The 15,855-nt window shown below is 40.6% G+C and overlaps 1 protein-coding gene across 7 annotated transcripts in view; it reads left to right on the forward strand.

The window, feature by feature from the left end:
• The window catches only part of METTL6 (methyltransferase 6, methylcytidine), a 41,883-nt gene that overhangs the window by 677 nt on the left and 25,351 nt on the right, over nt 1-15,855 (forward strand). For 4 of the 7 annotated variants that reach the window (XM_050777650.1, XM_050777675.1, XM_050777657.1 and 1 more), the window contains exons 2-5: nt 377-724; nt 1,937-2,071; nt 12,281-12,451; nt 14,049-14,190. In XM_050777650.1, coding sequence (XP_050633607.1) covers nt 500-724; nt 1,937-2,071; nt 12,281-12,451; nt 14,049-14,190 — 673 coding nt within the window. In that variant the 5' untranslated portion in view covers nt 377-499. Of the gene's footprint in view, nt 1-376; nt 725-1,936; nt 2,072-12,280; nt 12,452-14,048; nt 14,191-14,665; nt 14,970-15,855 lie in introns of those variants that run through there. The other 3 variants (XM_050777686.1, XM_050777667.1, XM_050777692.1) reach the window with 3 other exon arrangements.

Consider the following 15,855-nt stretch of genomic DNA (forward strand, 5'->3'; position numbering starts at 1 on the left):
TTCCAGCTAAGTCCATTGTGGTTTTTAAGTCACCCCTTTCGCGGGCACCGAAAATTGAGTAATATTTTCTTCGCAAGGTTTCCCAGTCAGTTCGTGAGAGCGTCCTTTTTTTTTCTAAACTAAATCGATTTATTGTAATAGTTGACTCATCTGGTTTGAATAAAAGTATGGTGCATGAGATAGTCCTGGCCACTGAATGAATTTAAGCCCTCTGAAGTTAGGGACTGTTGTCTTTGTCGTCTTTGTGACCTCTCATATAGCGGGGAGGATTTTTTTTTTGTACAGTCTGCATCTCATAAACATTTGGTGAATTGAACCTGGCGTCTTGAACCGTTCTAGAACCACTAACCAGAATCTCATTCTTTTGTCTGCGAAGCCCCTGTGCTGTTTGAAGCGTGAAACTCACCTGAGGAAATGCATCTGATCCATTAGCATGGATTCATATTATTTGGGGATGGAGAATCTTCAGCTGTGTTAAGTGTTACCTTCAGTTTCTGAGATGACTTCTTTGCCAAGGAAGAGGCTGCAGGCAAGGGTTCTCAGCTCTGAAGAAGAGGAGAAACTGAAAAGAGACCAAACTTTGGTGTCTGATTTTAAACAGCACAAATTGGAACAAGAGGCTCAGAAAAACTGGGATCTTTTTTACAAAAGAAATAGCACTAATTTCTTCAAAGACAGACACTGGACCACCAGAGAGTTTGAGGAGCTAAGATCATGTAGAGAGGTAAGCTAATATTACGCCTTATCTGAGCTGTTCTTAATTTAAAATGTGAAGAGGGCCCAGTGCGGTGGCTCATGCCTGTAATCCCAGTACCTGGGGAGGCCGAGGCAGGCGGATCACGAGGTCAAGAGATTGAGACTATCCTGGCCAACATGATGAAACCCTGTCTTTACTAAAAATACAAAAATTAGATAGGTGTGGTGGTGCACGCCTATCGTCCCAGCTACTTGGGAGGCTGAGGCAGGAGAATCGCTTGAACCCGGGAGGCAGAGATGGCAGTGAGCCGAGATCGCGCCATTGCACTCCAACCTGGCGACAGAGCGAGACTCTGTCTCAAAAAAAAAAAAGAAAAGGAAAAAAAAATGTGAAGAGGTGTGCTGTGTATTGCATTCCTAGGGAGAGTGCGAAGCAGAGAATTAAAGAAGCCTATCAAAATGCTTTGCATTTTAGGAGAGAAATATACTGTTCGGTCTTAACGTCAAAGTTTTAGCAGTTTCTGATTTGGTTAACATATAGGAAAGAGAACTTTAGTGGACGTTTTCTATTTCTTTAAGTTGATCTGATAGTTGTAAACATTATATATTAAATTTAAGAGCCAGGTATGGTGGCTATCACCAGCTAATCGAGAGGCTCAGGCAGTCGGCTTGTGCCTGTGAATAGCCAACGTGAATTAGCCGTCTAGGCAGCATAGTGAGACCATATGTTCTGAATTTTTAAAAATTTAAACATTAAAAATTTAAAAACCAAAATATAAATTCATACTGAGTGACTTCAGTGACATACTCAAAATAATAATAATAATAGTTCATGTTAGTGAACTATTTACCATGGCTCTTTTCTACGTGTCCTATCATTTGACCCTTATACCGGCTCTGTGAAGTATAAGTATTAGTATTGTACTCATTTGTCCCCAAGGTAAAATTGAGGCACAGAGCTGTTTAAGTGATTTGCCCAAGGATAGAATGCAGGGGAGGAGTTGAGATTTGAGTGCTGGCAGTTTAATTCCGGAGCTATTGTGCTGTTTTTTTCCTCCACACCAAACTGTTAATGTTGGATGACAAATGAAGTACCAGTAATAGCTTTTGCTTATTAGTTCACTTGTTGATGGTCTCCTTCATGGGGTCAGAGACCTCGCATATTCTGGACCTTTTAGTTTGGTTTATTTCTTCATTATGCAAATGTAATGTGCTATAACTTTGAGCTATCTTTCCCCAGTTTGAAGATCAAAAGTTAACAATACTTGAAGCTGGCTGTGGGGTTGGAAACTGTTTATTCCCACTTTTAGAAGAAGATCCGAATATCTTTGCCTATGCCTGTGATTTTTCTCCAAGAGCGGTTGAATATGTTAAGGTTGGTGCACCATCTGCGTATTCTGCTGTGTTTCTGTTTTCTTGCCCATCTTGTTTGATCTGCCTTTTTTACCCATGTGTCCAATTCTAGTCTTCCCTGGAGCTAACCAGCTATAGTCACCATATATGTAGTTTTCCTGCTTACATACATATACAGTGAATGTAGAAACACAGCTTTATTCAAGAAAAGCAGGAAAAAAGGCCATAATATCCATGTAATTAACATCCATAATTAACATCTTTTGCTTTACAATTACTATTTTAAAGTATATTACAAATGTCAAGACATTTCACTCCTAAATGTTTGCATACATCGCCCCTAAAAAGAAGTCCTTTTTCTACACAACCACAGTAAGTTTATCATATTTCACAAAAATAACTATAATCTGGCCTGCCATGTTGGTTCACACTTGAGGCTGGTGGATAGCTTGCACCCAGTAGTTCAAGACCAGCCTGGGCAACACGGTGAAACCTTTTCTCTACCAAAAATACAAAAATTAGCTGGGCATGGTGGTGCTTGCCTGTAATCCCAGGTAATTGGGAGGCTGAGGTGGGAAGATCACTTGAGTCAGAGAAGTGGAGGTTGCAGTGACCAAAGACTGTAGCACTGCACTCCAGCCTAGGTGACAGAGCGAGACTGTCTTAAAAATAAACAAACAAAGTAACTATAATCCCCCAGTGTCATTAACATCCATTCCAAATTCAGATTTCCCCAAATAGTTGCCAGTGTCTTTTGATTTTTTACTTTTTTTTAAGAGACGGGGTCTTTCTCTGTCACCCAGTCTGAAGTACAGTGGAATGAACATGGCTCAATGCAGCCTCAACCTCCTGGACTTACGCAATTCTTCCACCTCAGCCTCCCAAGTAGCAGAGACTACAGGTGTGTGCCACCATGCCTGGCTAATTTTTTTTTTTTTTTTTTTTTTTTTTTTTTATACTTTAAGTTCTAGGGTACATGTGCATAACATGCAGGTTTGTTACATGTGTATACTTGCCTGGCTAATTTTTTTAATTTTTTGTAGAGATGGGGTCTCACTGTGTTGCCCAGGATGGTCTCGAACTGCTGGGCTCAAGTGATCAACCTGCCTCGGCCTTCCAAAGTGCTGGGATTACAGGTATGAGCCACTGCACCTGACTTCCAGGTGTCTTTTATAGCTGGTTTTGGTTTGAGACATGGTTTCACTTTGTCACCCAGGCTGGAGTGCAGTGGTACAATCACAACTCACTGCAGCCTTGACCTCCCTGGCTCAAGCAGTCTTCCCACCTCAGTCTCCTGAGTAGCTGGGACTACAGGCATGTGCCACCATGCCCAGCTAGTGTTTTTTATTTATTTATTTATTTTAGAGATAAGGTCTCACTGTGTTGCCCAGGCTGGTCTCGAACTCCTGGGCTCAAGCAGTCCTCCCACCTCAGCCTTCCAAAGTGCTGAGATTACAGGTGCAAGCCATGGCAGATGACTCTGGCTAGTTTTAAAATTTTTATAGAGATGAGGTTTCCCTATGTTGCCTAGGCTGGTCTCAAACTCCTGGGCTCAAGCAATTCTACCTCCTCAGCCTCTTAGAGTGTGGGATTACGCCCTGCCTATAGCTGTTTAGAATCCAGTCAAGCACTACCTCTTACACTTAAGTCCTTTATTTTTTATTTTATTTTATTTTTTGAGATGGAGTCTCGCTCTGTTGCCTAGACTGGAGTGCAGTGGTGCAATCTCAGCTCACTGCAGCCTCCACCTCCTGGGTTCAAGTGATTCTCCTGCCTCAGCCTCCCGAGTAGCTGGGATTACAGGTGCCCACCACCATGCCTGGCTAATTTTTGTATTTTTACTAGAGACGGGGTTTCACCATGTTAGCCAGGCTGGTCTCAAACTCCTGGCCTCAAGTGATCCACCTGCCTTGGCTTCCCAAAGTGCTGGGATTACAGGCGTGAGCCACCACGCCTGGCTCACTTATGTCCTTTAAATCTCCTTAACCTAAAATACCCTTGCCCTACCCCATGCCTCTTTCCCCATTGATGATAGATGAAGCCAATTTTCTGTAAGTTTCGAAATTGGTCTGATTGTTTCTTTACATTACTGTTTAGTTTATTCCTCTATGTTCTATGTTATCTGTGAACTAGAAGTTAAATTTAAATCAGGTAAAATATTTTTGGCAAAAATGCTTTGATAGGTAATGTTGTGTCTTGCATATTACATCCTGTCATGAGGCAATAATATCTGGTGATCTTACTGGTTTTGATCATAGGGTTAATATAGTAACTACCTAATTCCCCTATTATAAAATTCCCTTTGCCATTAACCAATATGTGGGGGACACTTTGGTGACATTGCAAGTATCTCGTTCCCCATCAACCTTTCATAGTTTTAGCATTCGTTAGACTTTTTAAAATTTTAACTTATTTTTTTAATTTTTAAAAATTAATCTTCTTATTTTTTTAATTGACACAGGGTCTCGCTTTGTCACCCAGGCTGGAGTGCAGTGGTGTGTATTAGAGCTCACTGCAGCCTCAAACTCCTAGGCTGAAGTGATCCTTCTGCCTCCGCCTCTCAAGTAGCTGGAACTACAGGCACATACTACCACCCCTGGCTAATTTTTGTATTTTTGTAGAGACAGGTTTTCTCCATGTTGCCCAGCCTGGTCTCTCTGGACTCAAGTGATCTGCTTGCCTTGGCCTCCCAAAGTGCTGGGATTACAGGCATCAGCCACCGCATCCAGCCTATTTTTATTTATTTTTTGAGATAGGGTCTCACTCTGTCACCCAGGCTGGAGTGCAGTTGCACAGTCATGGCTCACTGCAGCCTTGACTTCCCAGGCTCAGGTGATGCTGCCACCTCAGCCTCCTGAGTAGCTGGGACTACAGATGCGCACCACCACACCCAGCTAATTGTTTTACTTTTTGTAGAGATGGGTCTCACTACTTTGCCTAGGCTGTTCTCAAACTCCTGGGCTCAAGAGATCCTCCCATCTCTGCCTTCCAGAGTGCTGGGATTAACTCCCACCTCTCCCTCCCGAAGTGCTGGGATCAAAAGCGTGAGCCACCACACTCAGCCACATTCGACTTTTGAAAAAAGTAACCTTATCAGCCTAGGCAACAAAGTATGAATCTGTCTCTACAAAAAAAAAAAAAATTATTTTATTTTATTTTTTAACTTGAGATGGAGTTTCACTCTTATTGCCCAGGTTGGAGTGCAGTGGCACGATCTCAGCTCACTGCAACCTCGGCCTCCCAGGTTCAAGCAGTTCTTCTGCCTCAGCCTCCCGAGTAGCTGGGATTACAGGTACTCGCTACCACACCTGGCTAATTTTTTTGTATTTTTAGTAGAGACGGGGTTTCACTATGTTGGACAGGCTGGTCTTTTTGAACTCCTGACCTCAGGTGATCTACCAGCCTCCCAAAGTGTTGGGATTACAGACATAAGCCACCACACCTGGCCAAAACATTTTTTTAATTAGCCAGGTGTGGTGGTGTGTGCCTGTAGTCCCAGCTGTTTGGGAGACTGAGGTAGGAAAATCACTTGAGCCCGGAATTTGAGGCTGCATGAGCTATGATCATGCCACTGTACTCTAGCCTGGGTGACAGAGCAGGACCCTATCTCAAAAAAACAAAATAACAAAACCCACACCCTTCATTTTTAAGAAGTTAGTATGTTTACTGTAGGCAACTGAGAAACACAAGAAGCAAAGAACAGTCATCCACAATCACAAGCAGTTTACAGTTTGACTTGTCCTTCTAAGTCCTGTGTGTACATATACACAGTATCCAATTTTATGGGATTAAGATCTTGCAATATGTATCATGTTTTATCACACATTATGGATATTTACTAATTGAAAACCCCAAAGCTATATGAGTATTTTGATAACCAAGAACACCCTGCAGCAACTCAATCTGTTAGAAGAAAATATAATGCCACCTGTCTTGGGACAAAAATTTCATGGAAGACAAAAATGGCAACAAACCTCTAGCTAGAAGTATTGGCAGAGTTCCCATTAGAGGACTGTATTGCCTTAATGCTCAATTTAAAATGAAACATAAAGCAACAGAGTATAATGCAACACTAAGTATAATGTTTCCATACTCTATAGTGTTTCTATAATAAAGCAACACTAAGTGTAATGTTTCTAAGAAAATTTATTATGGGATCTTTGCCACTACAATATTACCAAGAAGGTATGTTTCCATTGAATTACTTCATGTATTCCCATAGTACAGCCAAGAGAGACTCACATACATTAGTGGCTATTGTCAAAATGTAAATATGAATACATCTGCATACATCTGTCTCTTTATATTTTCTTCTACTCATCTGCTGCCAAACTAATGAACAAGTCCCAATATATACATTGCTCAGAGGTGGTTTAACAATTCCATGTCCAACATGCATCTTTTCTATCAATTATAACAAAAAGATATTTACAAATTGGCAAATTCACTAGCCCTATTTTTAAAATAATTTTGTGGGTGCATAGTAGATGTATATAGTTATGGAGTAGCTCTGCTTTTTATTATATGTTGTCACATCAAGACATCTATGAAGCTTAGGTTTTTCAAAATAATGAACTCTGTCCACAATAAACATAGGTACTTTACTCAAAATGCACCTATAGACCTGTGGTTATCATCTAAAAACATCTTCTAGATATGGAGATTCTGGCAAGGATCCCTTCCCTCCACCCCTTCTTCTTCATCCTCTTCTACCATTCTAATGACTAAGTACAGGACTATATCTAGTTCCAAGAAGTCAATTAACAACGGTCATTCCAAGAGGATAGTCCTTTCTAAGAACTGAAAAAGGGATTATTTTACTACCTCTACTTTTAGCATACATTGAGCATCAGGGACTTGTTTATCCTTTAATACACAGCAGTATTAACTGAAATGCACATATAGAACGATGGCTAGACCACCTGAACTAATGTGACTTAAGGGCACAGAACCCTTCTCTCTGCATACTTCCTCCTCCCCCACCCCCCACCCACTACCACCCAGTGAACAGTCAGCATACCCTCTAAGACATCAGTTTTAACAATTCCATTCCCAAAATGCAACCAATCCTAGGAAATAACAGAAACTGCTTAAAGGATGTTACATTAGTCCTCTACTTTTGTTACTTCAGCTCTCTACGATGCCAGAAGTACACGTATGTTGTGTACTTTTAAATGTCTAGAAAGACTAGATGTTTCAAATAGGACTTAAGTTTTCCACTATATATACCATAGCATTGAATAAATGGTACACGTACATAATAAGCTGTCATTTGAAAGTGCCATCTAAATAGGAACATTCTGGCATAGAACCCTGCCTCTATCAACTCAGTGGATATGTATAAGCATCTGTAATGCTTAGAGGGGATTTTAACAATTTCACTTCCCTGAGTGTTTTTAAGAACAGTCTTTCCTGTGAATTTGAACACAAAGTGTATTCAGTGTATTAGGTTACTGACTCTACTTTGATCATACACTGTCAACCTCTTTAACATCTAGAACTAGATGTTGTAAATGAGGACTCATTTGTCCTTCATATACACTGTGTACATAGCAAAGTAAAATAAAATGCATGGACATCAGGTACAGTGGTCAATCTTGCCTCGCTATAAACACATTGGTATAAGGCCCTTTGCACTTTATTCTCCTCCTTTTCTCCTGACCCAGTACAAATGTAATGATATGTACTGATTAGAGAAGTGGTTTGATCATTCCATTTCCAAAAGGTAATATTTCAGTGAATTTTAACAAAAGGATATATACAAAATGTGTTATTTACTACCCTGCTTTTAACATACTTTGTGCACTTCTAAACATCTAGAAAGTTTAGACGTTTTAAATAAGGACTTAAGTCTGCCCACTATATACACAGATTTTTAAAAATGGTGGTATCATATTTACTATAACATGCTTTCCTCATTCTACATTATTTTATTTTGCAGAGTTTTCATGTTAGTACATGTAGATTTTATTTACCTGTTATAGTATTCCATAGAATGGATATACCATACTTTATTTAACAGTTACCCTACCGGGTGTAGTGGCTCATGCCTGTAATCCCAGCACTTTGAGAGGCCGAGGTGGGCAGATCACGAGGTCAGGAGATCGAGACCATCCTGGTTAAAACAGTGAAACTCCGTCTCTACTAAAAATACAAAAAATAGCCAGACGTGGTGGTGGGCGCCTGTAGTCCCAGCTACTCAGGAGAACTGAGGCAGGAGAATGGCATGAACCTGGGAGGCAGAGCTTGCAGTGAGCCGAGATCGCGCCACTGCACTCCAGCCTGGGCGACAGAGCGAGACTCCATCACAAAAAAACAAAAACAAACAAAAGAAACAGTTACCCTATTGATATTTATTTGGATTGTTTCTAATTTTTTGCTCTTACAATAGGGTTAATATGATCAGCATCATACATATGTTCCCAAAATGTGTGTATGCATTCGTCTCTATGAAGAGTAATGGAAGAAGTAGAATTCCTTGGAAGATGAGCATGTACATTTATATTTTAATAGACAATGCCAAGTTTCCTTCCAAAAAGATCGTACTAATTTATAATTTCACCAATAATATAAAGGTACCTTTTTTTTTTTTATTGCCTCAACACTTGATATCCGTCTTTTTTATATTTACCAATCTTTTGGGCAAAAAATAATGTCTCCATATTTTAATTTATTTTTTTCTTATCACCAGAGAGGTTGAAGGCCTTGTGGAAGGTTGATAGCATTAGTTAGCTGTGAGTTCCTTTAGTCCACATTTGTTTACTGAGAGCTTAATGTGTGCCAATCACTGTTCTAAGCACTGGAGTTAAACAGTGAACAGACAGACAAAAATTCCCACCCACATGGAGCTTATAGTAGGAGCTGTCTATTCATATCCTCTGCCTACTTTTCTATTGGTTTGTCATTTTCTTTCTTATTTTCAGGATACATTCTAGATATTTTGGTATATGTGTTGCAAACAGTTCTTCCAGTGTATTCAGCATCACTTTACAGTATCTCTTTTTTTTTTACACAAGGATTTTTTTTTTTTTTAGACAAGGTCTCACTCTGTCACCTAGGATGGAGTATAGTGGTACAAACGCAGCTCACTGCAACCTCGACCTTGCGGACTCAGGCGATCCTCAGCCTCCTGAGCTGGGACCACAGGCTTGCACCACCATGCCTGGCTAATTTTTTTGAAAATTTCTGTAGAGATGAGGGTCTGCTATGTTGCCCAGGCTACACAGAATTTAAATTATCATGGCAAAATACTAATATTTTCCTTTTGAAGTTCTATTTTATGCCTTGTTTAGGAGTCCTTTACTCCTAGGATTTACTTTATTTTTCTTAGAGATGAGGTCTCATTAGCCCAGGCTGCTTTCAAACTCCTGGGCTCAAGCAATCCTCCTGCCTCAGCCTCCCAAAGTGCTGGGATTGCAGGTATGAGCCACTGCGCCCAGCTATTCCTAGGATTTAGACGTAATCACCTATATATTGCTCTAAATAATTTTTGGTTATATAGTTATTTTATAATTTTGGTTATGTTTTTTAATCTGGAAAAATTAGGATCATTATTTCTTTGAATTCTTTCTTTAGCTCTTGTTCTCTCTTCTCCCTCTGGGATTCCAGTTACGTGTGTAACATTTTCTATTGCCCCACAGCCCTTATATGCTGTTGTTTTAGGGTTTTTTCCCCCACTTTTTTCCTTTTTGCATTTTCAGTTTGTGTGATTTCTATTATCCTATCATCAAGTTCACTGACTCATTCCTAGGTAGTACATGTTTTGTTGAGGAACCTATTGAAAGTGTTCATTTCTGTTACCATGTTTTTGGTTTTTAGCATTTCTCTTTGAGTCTTTTTATAATTTCCATCCCTGAAATTATGTGTCTGATTTTGCATGTTGTCTGTCTTTTCCATTAGAATCTTTAACGTTTTAATCATAATTATTTTAAATGCCCAAGCTTTTGGATCCAACATCTGTCATATTTGAGTCTGGCTCGGGTGATGGCTTATTCTCTTCACACTATGTTTTTTCTTGCCTTCTGGGATGTTTTCTACTTTTTGGTTAAAGCTAGACATAAGGGCCAGTAGATACTGAAGGATAGGGATTTGTAACAGTCTAGTCAGGAATTGGGCTGTTGTTTGAAGTCTGTTGCTGTCTGTGAGATTTGTTGTTGCTGTGGGCACCAGAGACTTCAGACTCCTCTAGCAACTTGTTTTTGTCTCCTCTCTTGGATTTGGGTCTTCCCTTTGTACTGTTTCCCAAAGAAACGGCCTGTTACGGCTCGGAGCCCCAGCTGCAGTGGACTGTTATTCTTGGAGACTTGGTGGTGGCGTGTGGGAGAGGGGTTGTTCTCTAATGTTCTGCTTCTCCAAATTTGAACTGGTACTGTGTGCCTGTGTCTCAAGGGTAGTCGTTTGTCCTTTAGTTCAAATAGGTAGCCAGTTCTTCTGAACACAGTAAATTGAATGAGAAATTAATTTTTCCTCATTCATAATTGTCATCTTTATTGTCTACCTTTTTATCTAATTGTCACCTTTGTCTATCTTTTATCATATAACATACAAATTTCCTGTTTATATATACAGTGTACACAGGTCTGTTTTGGGACTCTATTTGGTCTCGGTGATATGTTTGTCTCCATTCTCAAACCGTGTTATTACTACGTTTTGTAATATATTTTGATGTCCAGTAATGAATCTTCTTTATTATTCTTCATTCCATTTTATTTATTTATTTATTTTGAGACAGAGTCTCACTCTGTCACCCAGACTGGAGTGCAGTGGCATGATCTGGGCTCACTGCAACCTCCGCCTCCCAGGTTCAAGCAATTCTTCTGCCTCAGCCTCCCGAGTAGCTGGGACTACAGGCATGGGTCACTACACCCGGCTAATTTTTTTAGTAGAGACGGAGTTTCACCATATTGGCCAGGCTTGTCTCAAACTCCTAACGTCATGATCCACCCACCTTGGCCTCGAAAAGTGCTAGGATTACAAGGGTGAGCCACTGCACCTGGCCTATTTTTTAAAGATGAGATCTTGCTCTGTTGCCCAGGCTGGCGTGCAGTGGCACGAATCATAGCTCACTGCAGCTTTGAACTCAAGCGATCCTTTCACTTCAGCCTCCCAAGTTGCTGGGATTACAGGCATGAGTCACCATACCTACTTCATTGTTCATCATTTTAAAAATTGACTTGGCTGTTCTTAAAGATTTTTACTTTCTGATTAATTAGATTCACCCTGTCAAGTTTCTAGAAATCTATTGGGAATCAGTTGAGATTGCATTGGATTTACAAATGGAATTATGAATAGAATTGATATCTTTTTAATTTTGCATTTAATTTTCCCTTCCAGTAACTTTGTATATCTATTTATTCAGGTCCTCATTTACATGAAAGAAAAGTTTAATATTTTTCTTCATAATACTCTTAAACATGTGTTGAAGCCTACCAACCAAAATGTACCAGGAACACATTTGTAGTCGAAAAAAGGTTAAGTTTATTTAGCTTGCTGCATAAAGAGAAATTATACCCCAGAAGAACTGTGGGAGCATCTCAACAAGGGGAATTAGAAGGGCTTCTCAGAGGGTTTAGGCTTGTAATAGATTATTCAAAGGAGGATTAAGGAAGCCAGAGGCCAGCAGAACATGGTGGCTTGCGCCTGTAATCCCAGCACTTTGGAAGTCTGAAGTGGGAGGATCACTTGAGGCCAGGAGTTCAAGACTAGCCTGGACAACATAGCAAGACCCCATCTTCACAAAAATAAAAATAAAAATTTAGCCAGATGCAGGGGTGCGCACCTGTAGTTCCAGCTACTCAGGAGGCTGAAGTGGGAGGATGACTTGGGCTCAAGAGGTGAAGGCTGCAGTGAGCCATGATCATGCTACTGCACTCTAGCCCAGCGGACAGAGTGAGTCCCTGTCCCTTTAAAAAAACAAAAAGAAAGAAACAAGCAGAGGCCAGTTTTGAATCATCATCCCTCTGGAAATAACGTGCTACTAAAATGCTCAGTTTTGAATACGTAATACTCTTATTCTCTCCTCAGCTAAAAATGATTTATTAAAGTCTTGCCCCTTGTAGCAGTAGTGACTATTACATGCGTTATATGTCAGTGATTTATTAATCAGTTTTATCTGGTAACAAAGTGATCATTTCTATGTATAGGAAATAGGATCGCCTTTTGATGTTGTATTTTTCCAAATATATCAGCATAGTGGTCGCATTAAAATTCATTTGTGTTTTTTCCACTCTAGCAAAATCCTTTATATGGCACAGAAAGATGCAAGGTATTCCAGTGTGATCTGACCAAAGATGATCTTCTGGATCACGTACCACCAGGGTCTGTGGATGTTGTTATGTTGATATTTGTGCTCTCAGCTGTTCATCCTGAGAAGATGCACCTTGTCTTAGAAAACATTTACAAGGTTAGTAATTTGGGGCCTGTACTTGAGGGTTGGACAGTACAGATTCTTTTACTTACCTTCCCTAATGAGGCTCATGTACTGTCTAGATTCACATAGTCTCTCCATTCTCACTAGGTAGGCTGTGTAGTCAGTGTATAGAAAGGGGTTCTCTGGCATAAAACATCCACCCTAAATTCTGATTTGTGCAGTGCCATGGCTGCTCTTCAGAGCTTTGCCAGCCCTGAGACAAAGATGATTTTGCAGTTACCTGGGATCCATGGAGTCCTGCCATAAGGTGAGAGGAGTTATGGTTCAGTGGTCGAGAGTACACAGTTGGGCCAGGTGCAGTGGCTCATGCCTGTAATCCCAGCACTTTGGGAGGCCAAGGCAGGTGAATCACTTGAAGTCAGGAGTTCGAAACCAGCCTGGCCAACATAGCGAGACCTTGTCTCTAAATAAAGGCTAATGTATGATCATTGGCAGATCACTTAACCCTTTTGAGTATTGGTTTCCTTATCTCAAGTAAGAATAATAATCACATTTCTTTGTCCCACAATTGGGTGATGATACAATGAGAAAATGTATGGTTGAGCTGTCAAATGCTAGGCATAGATCAGTTATTGGTACTGTGATTGAGCTATGTACATTGTGGCACAGTGAAATGAGAGCTGAGACTCAGAATAAGGAAAACCAACCTGAATCAGTAAAAAGCCAAAACAACATTCTGTTGTTTTTTTTTTAAGAGGCAGTTGAATACAGTTTGAATACTAGGAAATGGTGAATAAAATGTTGCAAGAAAGTGCTTCGATGAGGATAACACTTTCATTTATTGTCTCTAACACTTTATTTATTTATTTTTGAGACAGAGTCTTGCTGTGTCACTCAGGCTGGAGTGCAGTGGCATGGATGTGGCTCACTGCAGCCTCAACCTCCTGGGCTCAAGCAATTCTCCCACCTCAGCCTCTAAAGTAATTGGGACTACAGGATGTACCACCACATTCAGCTAATTTTTAATTTTTTATAGAGATGGGGTCTCACTATATTGCCCAGATTGGTCTCTAACATTTTAATCCTGTGACATTGGACATTCCAGGGTGCTCTTGGAGGTACTTAAGAAGTGTCTTCAGGGCCGGGCGAGGTCGCTCACGCCTGTAATCCCAACACTTTGGGAGCCTGAGGTGGGCAGATCACTTGAGGTCAGGAGTTCGAGACCAGCCTGGCCAACATGGTGAAATCTCATCTCTACTAAAATACAAAAATTAGCAGAGCATGGTGGCGGGTGCCTGTAATCCCAGCTACTCGGGAGACTGAGACACGAGAATCACTTGAACATGGGAGGCGGAGGTTGCAGTGAGCTGAGGTTATGCCACTGCACTCCAGCCTGGGCGACAGAGCAAGATTCTATCTCAAAAAAAAAAAAAAAAAAGAGTCTTAGTGTTATGGAGCCCTGCCCAGTCTTACTATGTGTTTAACTAGTAGGCCATTTTGGTTTCATATTATGGGCATTTCAGTCTGTCCCCTTAATAATTATCACAAATTTATTTTAAGTCCTAATTTAATCAGGTTTTATTTTGATGGAGTTCTCCAAAGTCATATTCAGCCTGCTTTTGTTTCATAGGTATTAAAACCAGGCAAAAGTGTCTTGTTTCGTGACTACGGGCTGTATGATCATGCCATGCTTAGGTTTAAAGCCGGCAGCAAACTTGGAGAAAACTTTTATGTTAGACAAGATGGGACCAGATCATATTTTTTTACTGATGGTAAGATGAATGGAATCCAGTCTTTAAATGTTTTATTCTTTGTTTCTGTTTGATTGCATTATCACTGCAAGGCTACTCGGAGAAGGCTTGTGACATGTGCATGAGCCCCTGAAACAAGCCCTCTACTGTACAATACTTACACAGCACCTGGAAGGCACAGACCTGGCCTCTGCCCTTGAAGAGCTCACAAGCCTTCTCTGGTGTCAGTGACTCTCCTAGTGAGCTTGGGTTAATGGACAGCTTCTGACATGCCATGTGGATGCCCTACTAGGAATTGTGATGGAATAAGAGGGAAGGCAAGTCAGAAACTTCTCCTTGTCCACTTAAAAATAAAGCAAATTCGACAACATAGTGCCTTGAGATTACTTTCCCATGGCACAAAGTCAGGAAACCTTTTTCTATAGAAATGATGGGATCTGTTTTGGGGTTTGGTTTTTTTGTTGTTTTTGAGACAGAGTCTCATTCTGTCACCCAGGCTGGAATGCAGTGGTGTGATCTCGGCTCACTGCAATCTCCACCTTCCAGACTCAAGTGATCCACCAAAGCCTCCTGAGTAGCTGGGACCACAGACACATGCCACCATGGCTGGCTAATTTTTTGTATTTTTGGTAGAGTCGGGGTTTTTACCATGTTGCCCATGCTGGTCTCAAAACTCCTGAGCTCAAGTGATCTGTCTGTCTCGGCCTCCAAAAGTGATGGGATTACAAGTGTGAGTCACCATGCCTGGCCTGGATCTGTTTTTAAATAAATATGCAAATTTGCTGTAAAGAGGTGTTTATTAGTTTTACTCTGTCGCCCAGGCTGGAGTGCAGTGGCATGATCTTGGCGTATTGTAACCTCCACCACCCAGGCTCAAGTGATTCTCATGCCTCAGCCTCCCAAGTAGCAAGGATTATAAGTGTGTGCCACTACGCCCAGCTAATTTTTGTATTTTTAGTAGAGATGGGATTTTGCCATGTTGGCCAGGCTGGTCTCAAACTCCTGGTCTCAAGTGATCTGCCCACTTCAGCCTCCCAAAATCCTGGGACTGCAGGCGTGAGCCACCATGCCTAGCCTACAGATGTATTTAAAAAGTCATTTTTGATAAGAAAATGTGGAACACTGTTTCAGTCTTTTAGGTGTCTTGAACAAAGTCTACTTAATCATCTAGATAGGAAGATAATTACCTTAACCTCTATTTTAACAAACATTTTTCTTCTTGAAACGAAATATTCTTTTAGATACCAAAATGAACTAAAATCGAGTGATTACTATTAAAGCTGCAAAATTATTTGGGAGTCTGAGGCGGAAGGATCACTTGAGCTTAGGAGTTCGAGACCAGCCTGGGCAACAGTGAAACTTTATCTCTACTAAAAATTAAAAAAATATATATTAGCCAGGAGTGGTGGCATGCACTTGTGGTCCCAGCTGCTTAGGAGGCTGAGGCAAGAGGATCGTTTGGCCCCAGAAGACAGAGGCTGCAGTGAGCTATGATCATACCACTGCACTCCAGCCTGGGAGACGGGGCGAGAAGCCTATCTCAAAACAAAACAAAACAAAACAAAAAAACTGCAAAATTGTCAAAATAGGTTAAAAATTAAAAGATTTCTTAATTCATAAAATTTAAACCAATTGTAAATATTGAGAAGATGAAGTGATATCTGCAAAGTGCTTCAGAGCATGTTC

Source organism: Macaca thibetana, chromosome 2 (assembly GCF_024542745.1).
Source record: "Macaca thibetana thibetana isolate TM-01 chromosome 2, ASM2454274v1, whole genome shotgun sequence".
NCBI classification, from domain to species: Eukaryota; Metazoa; Chordata; class Mammalia; order Primates; family Cercopithecidae; genus Macaca; species Macaca thibetana.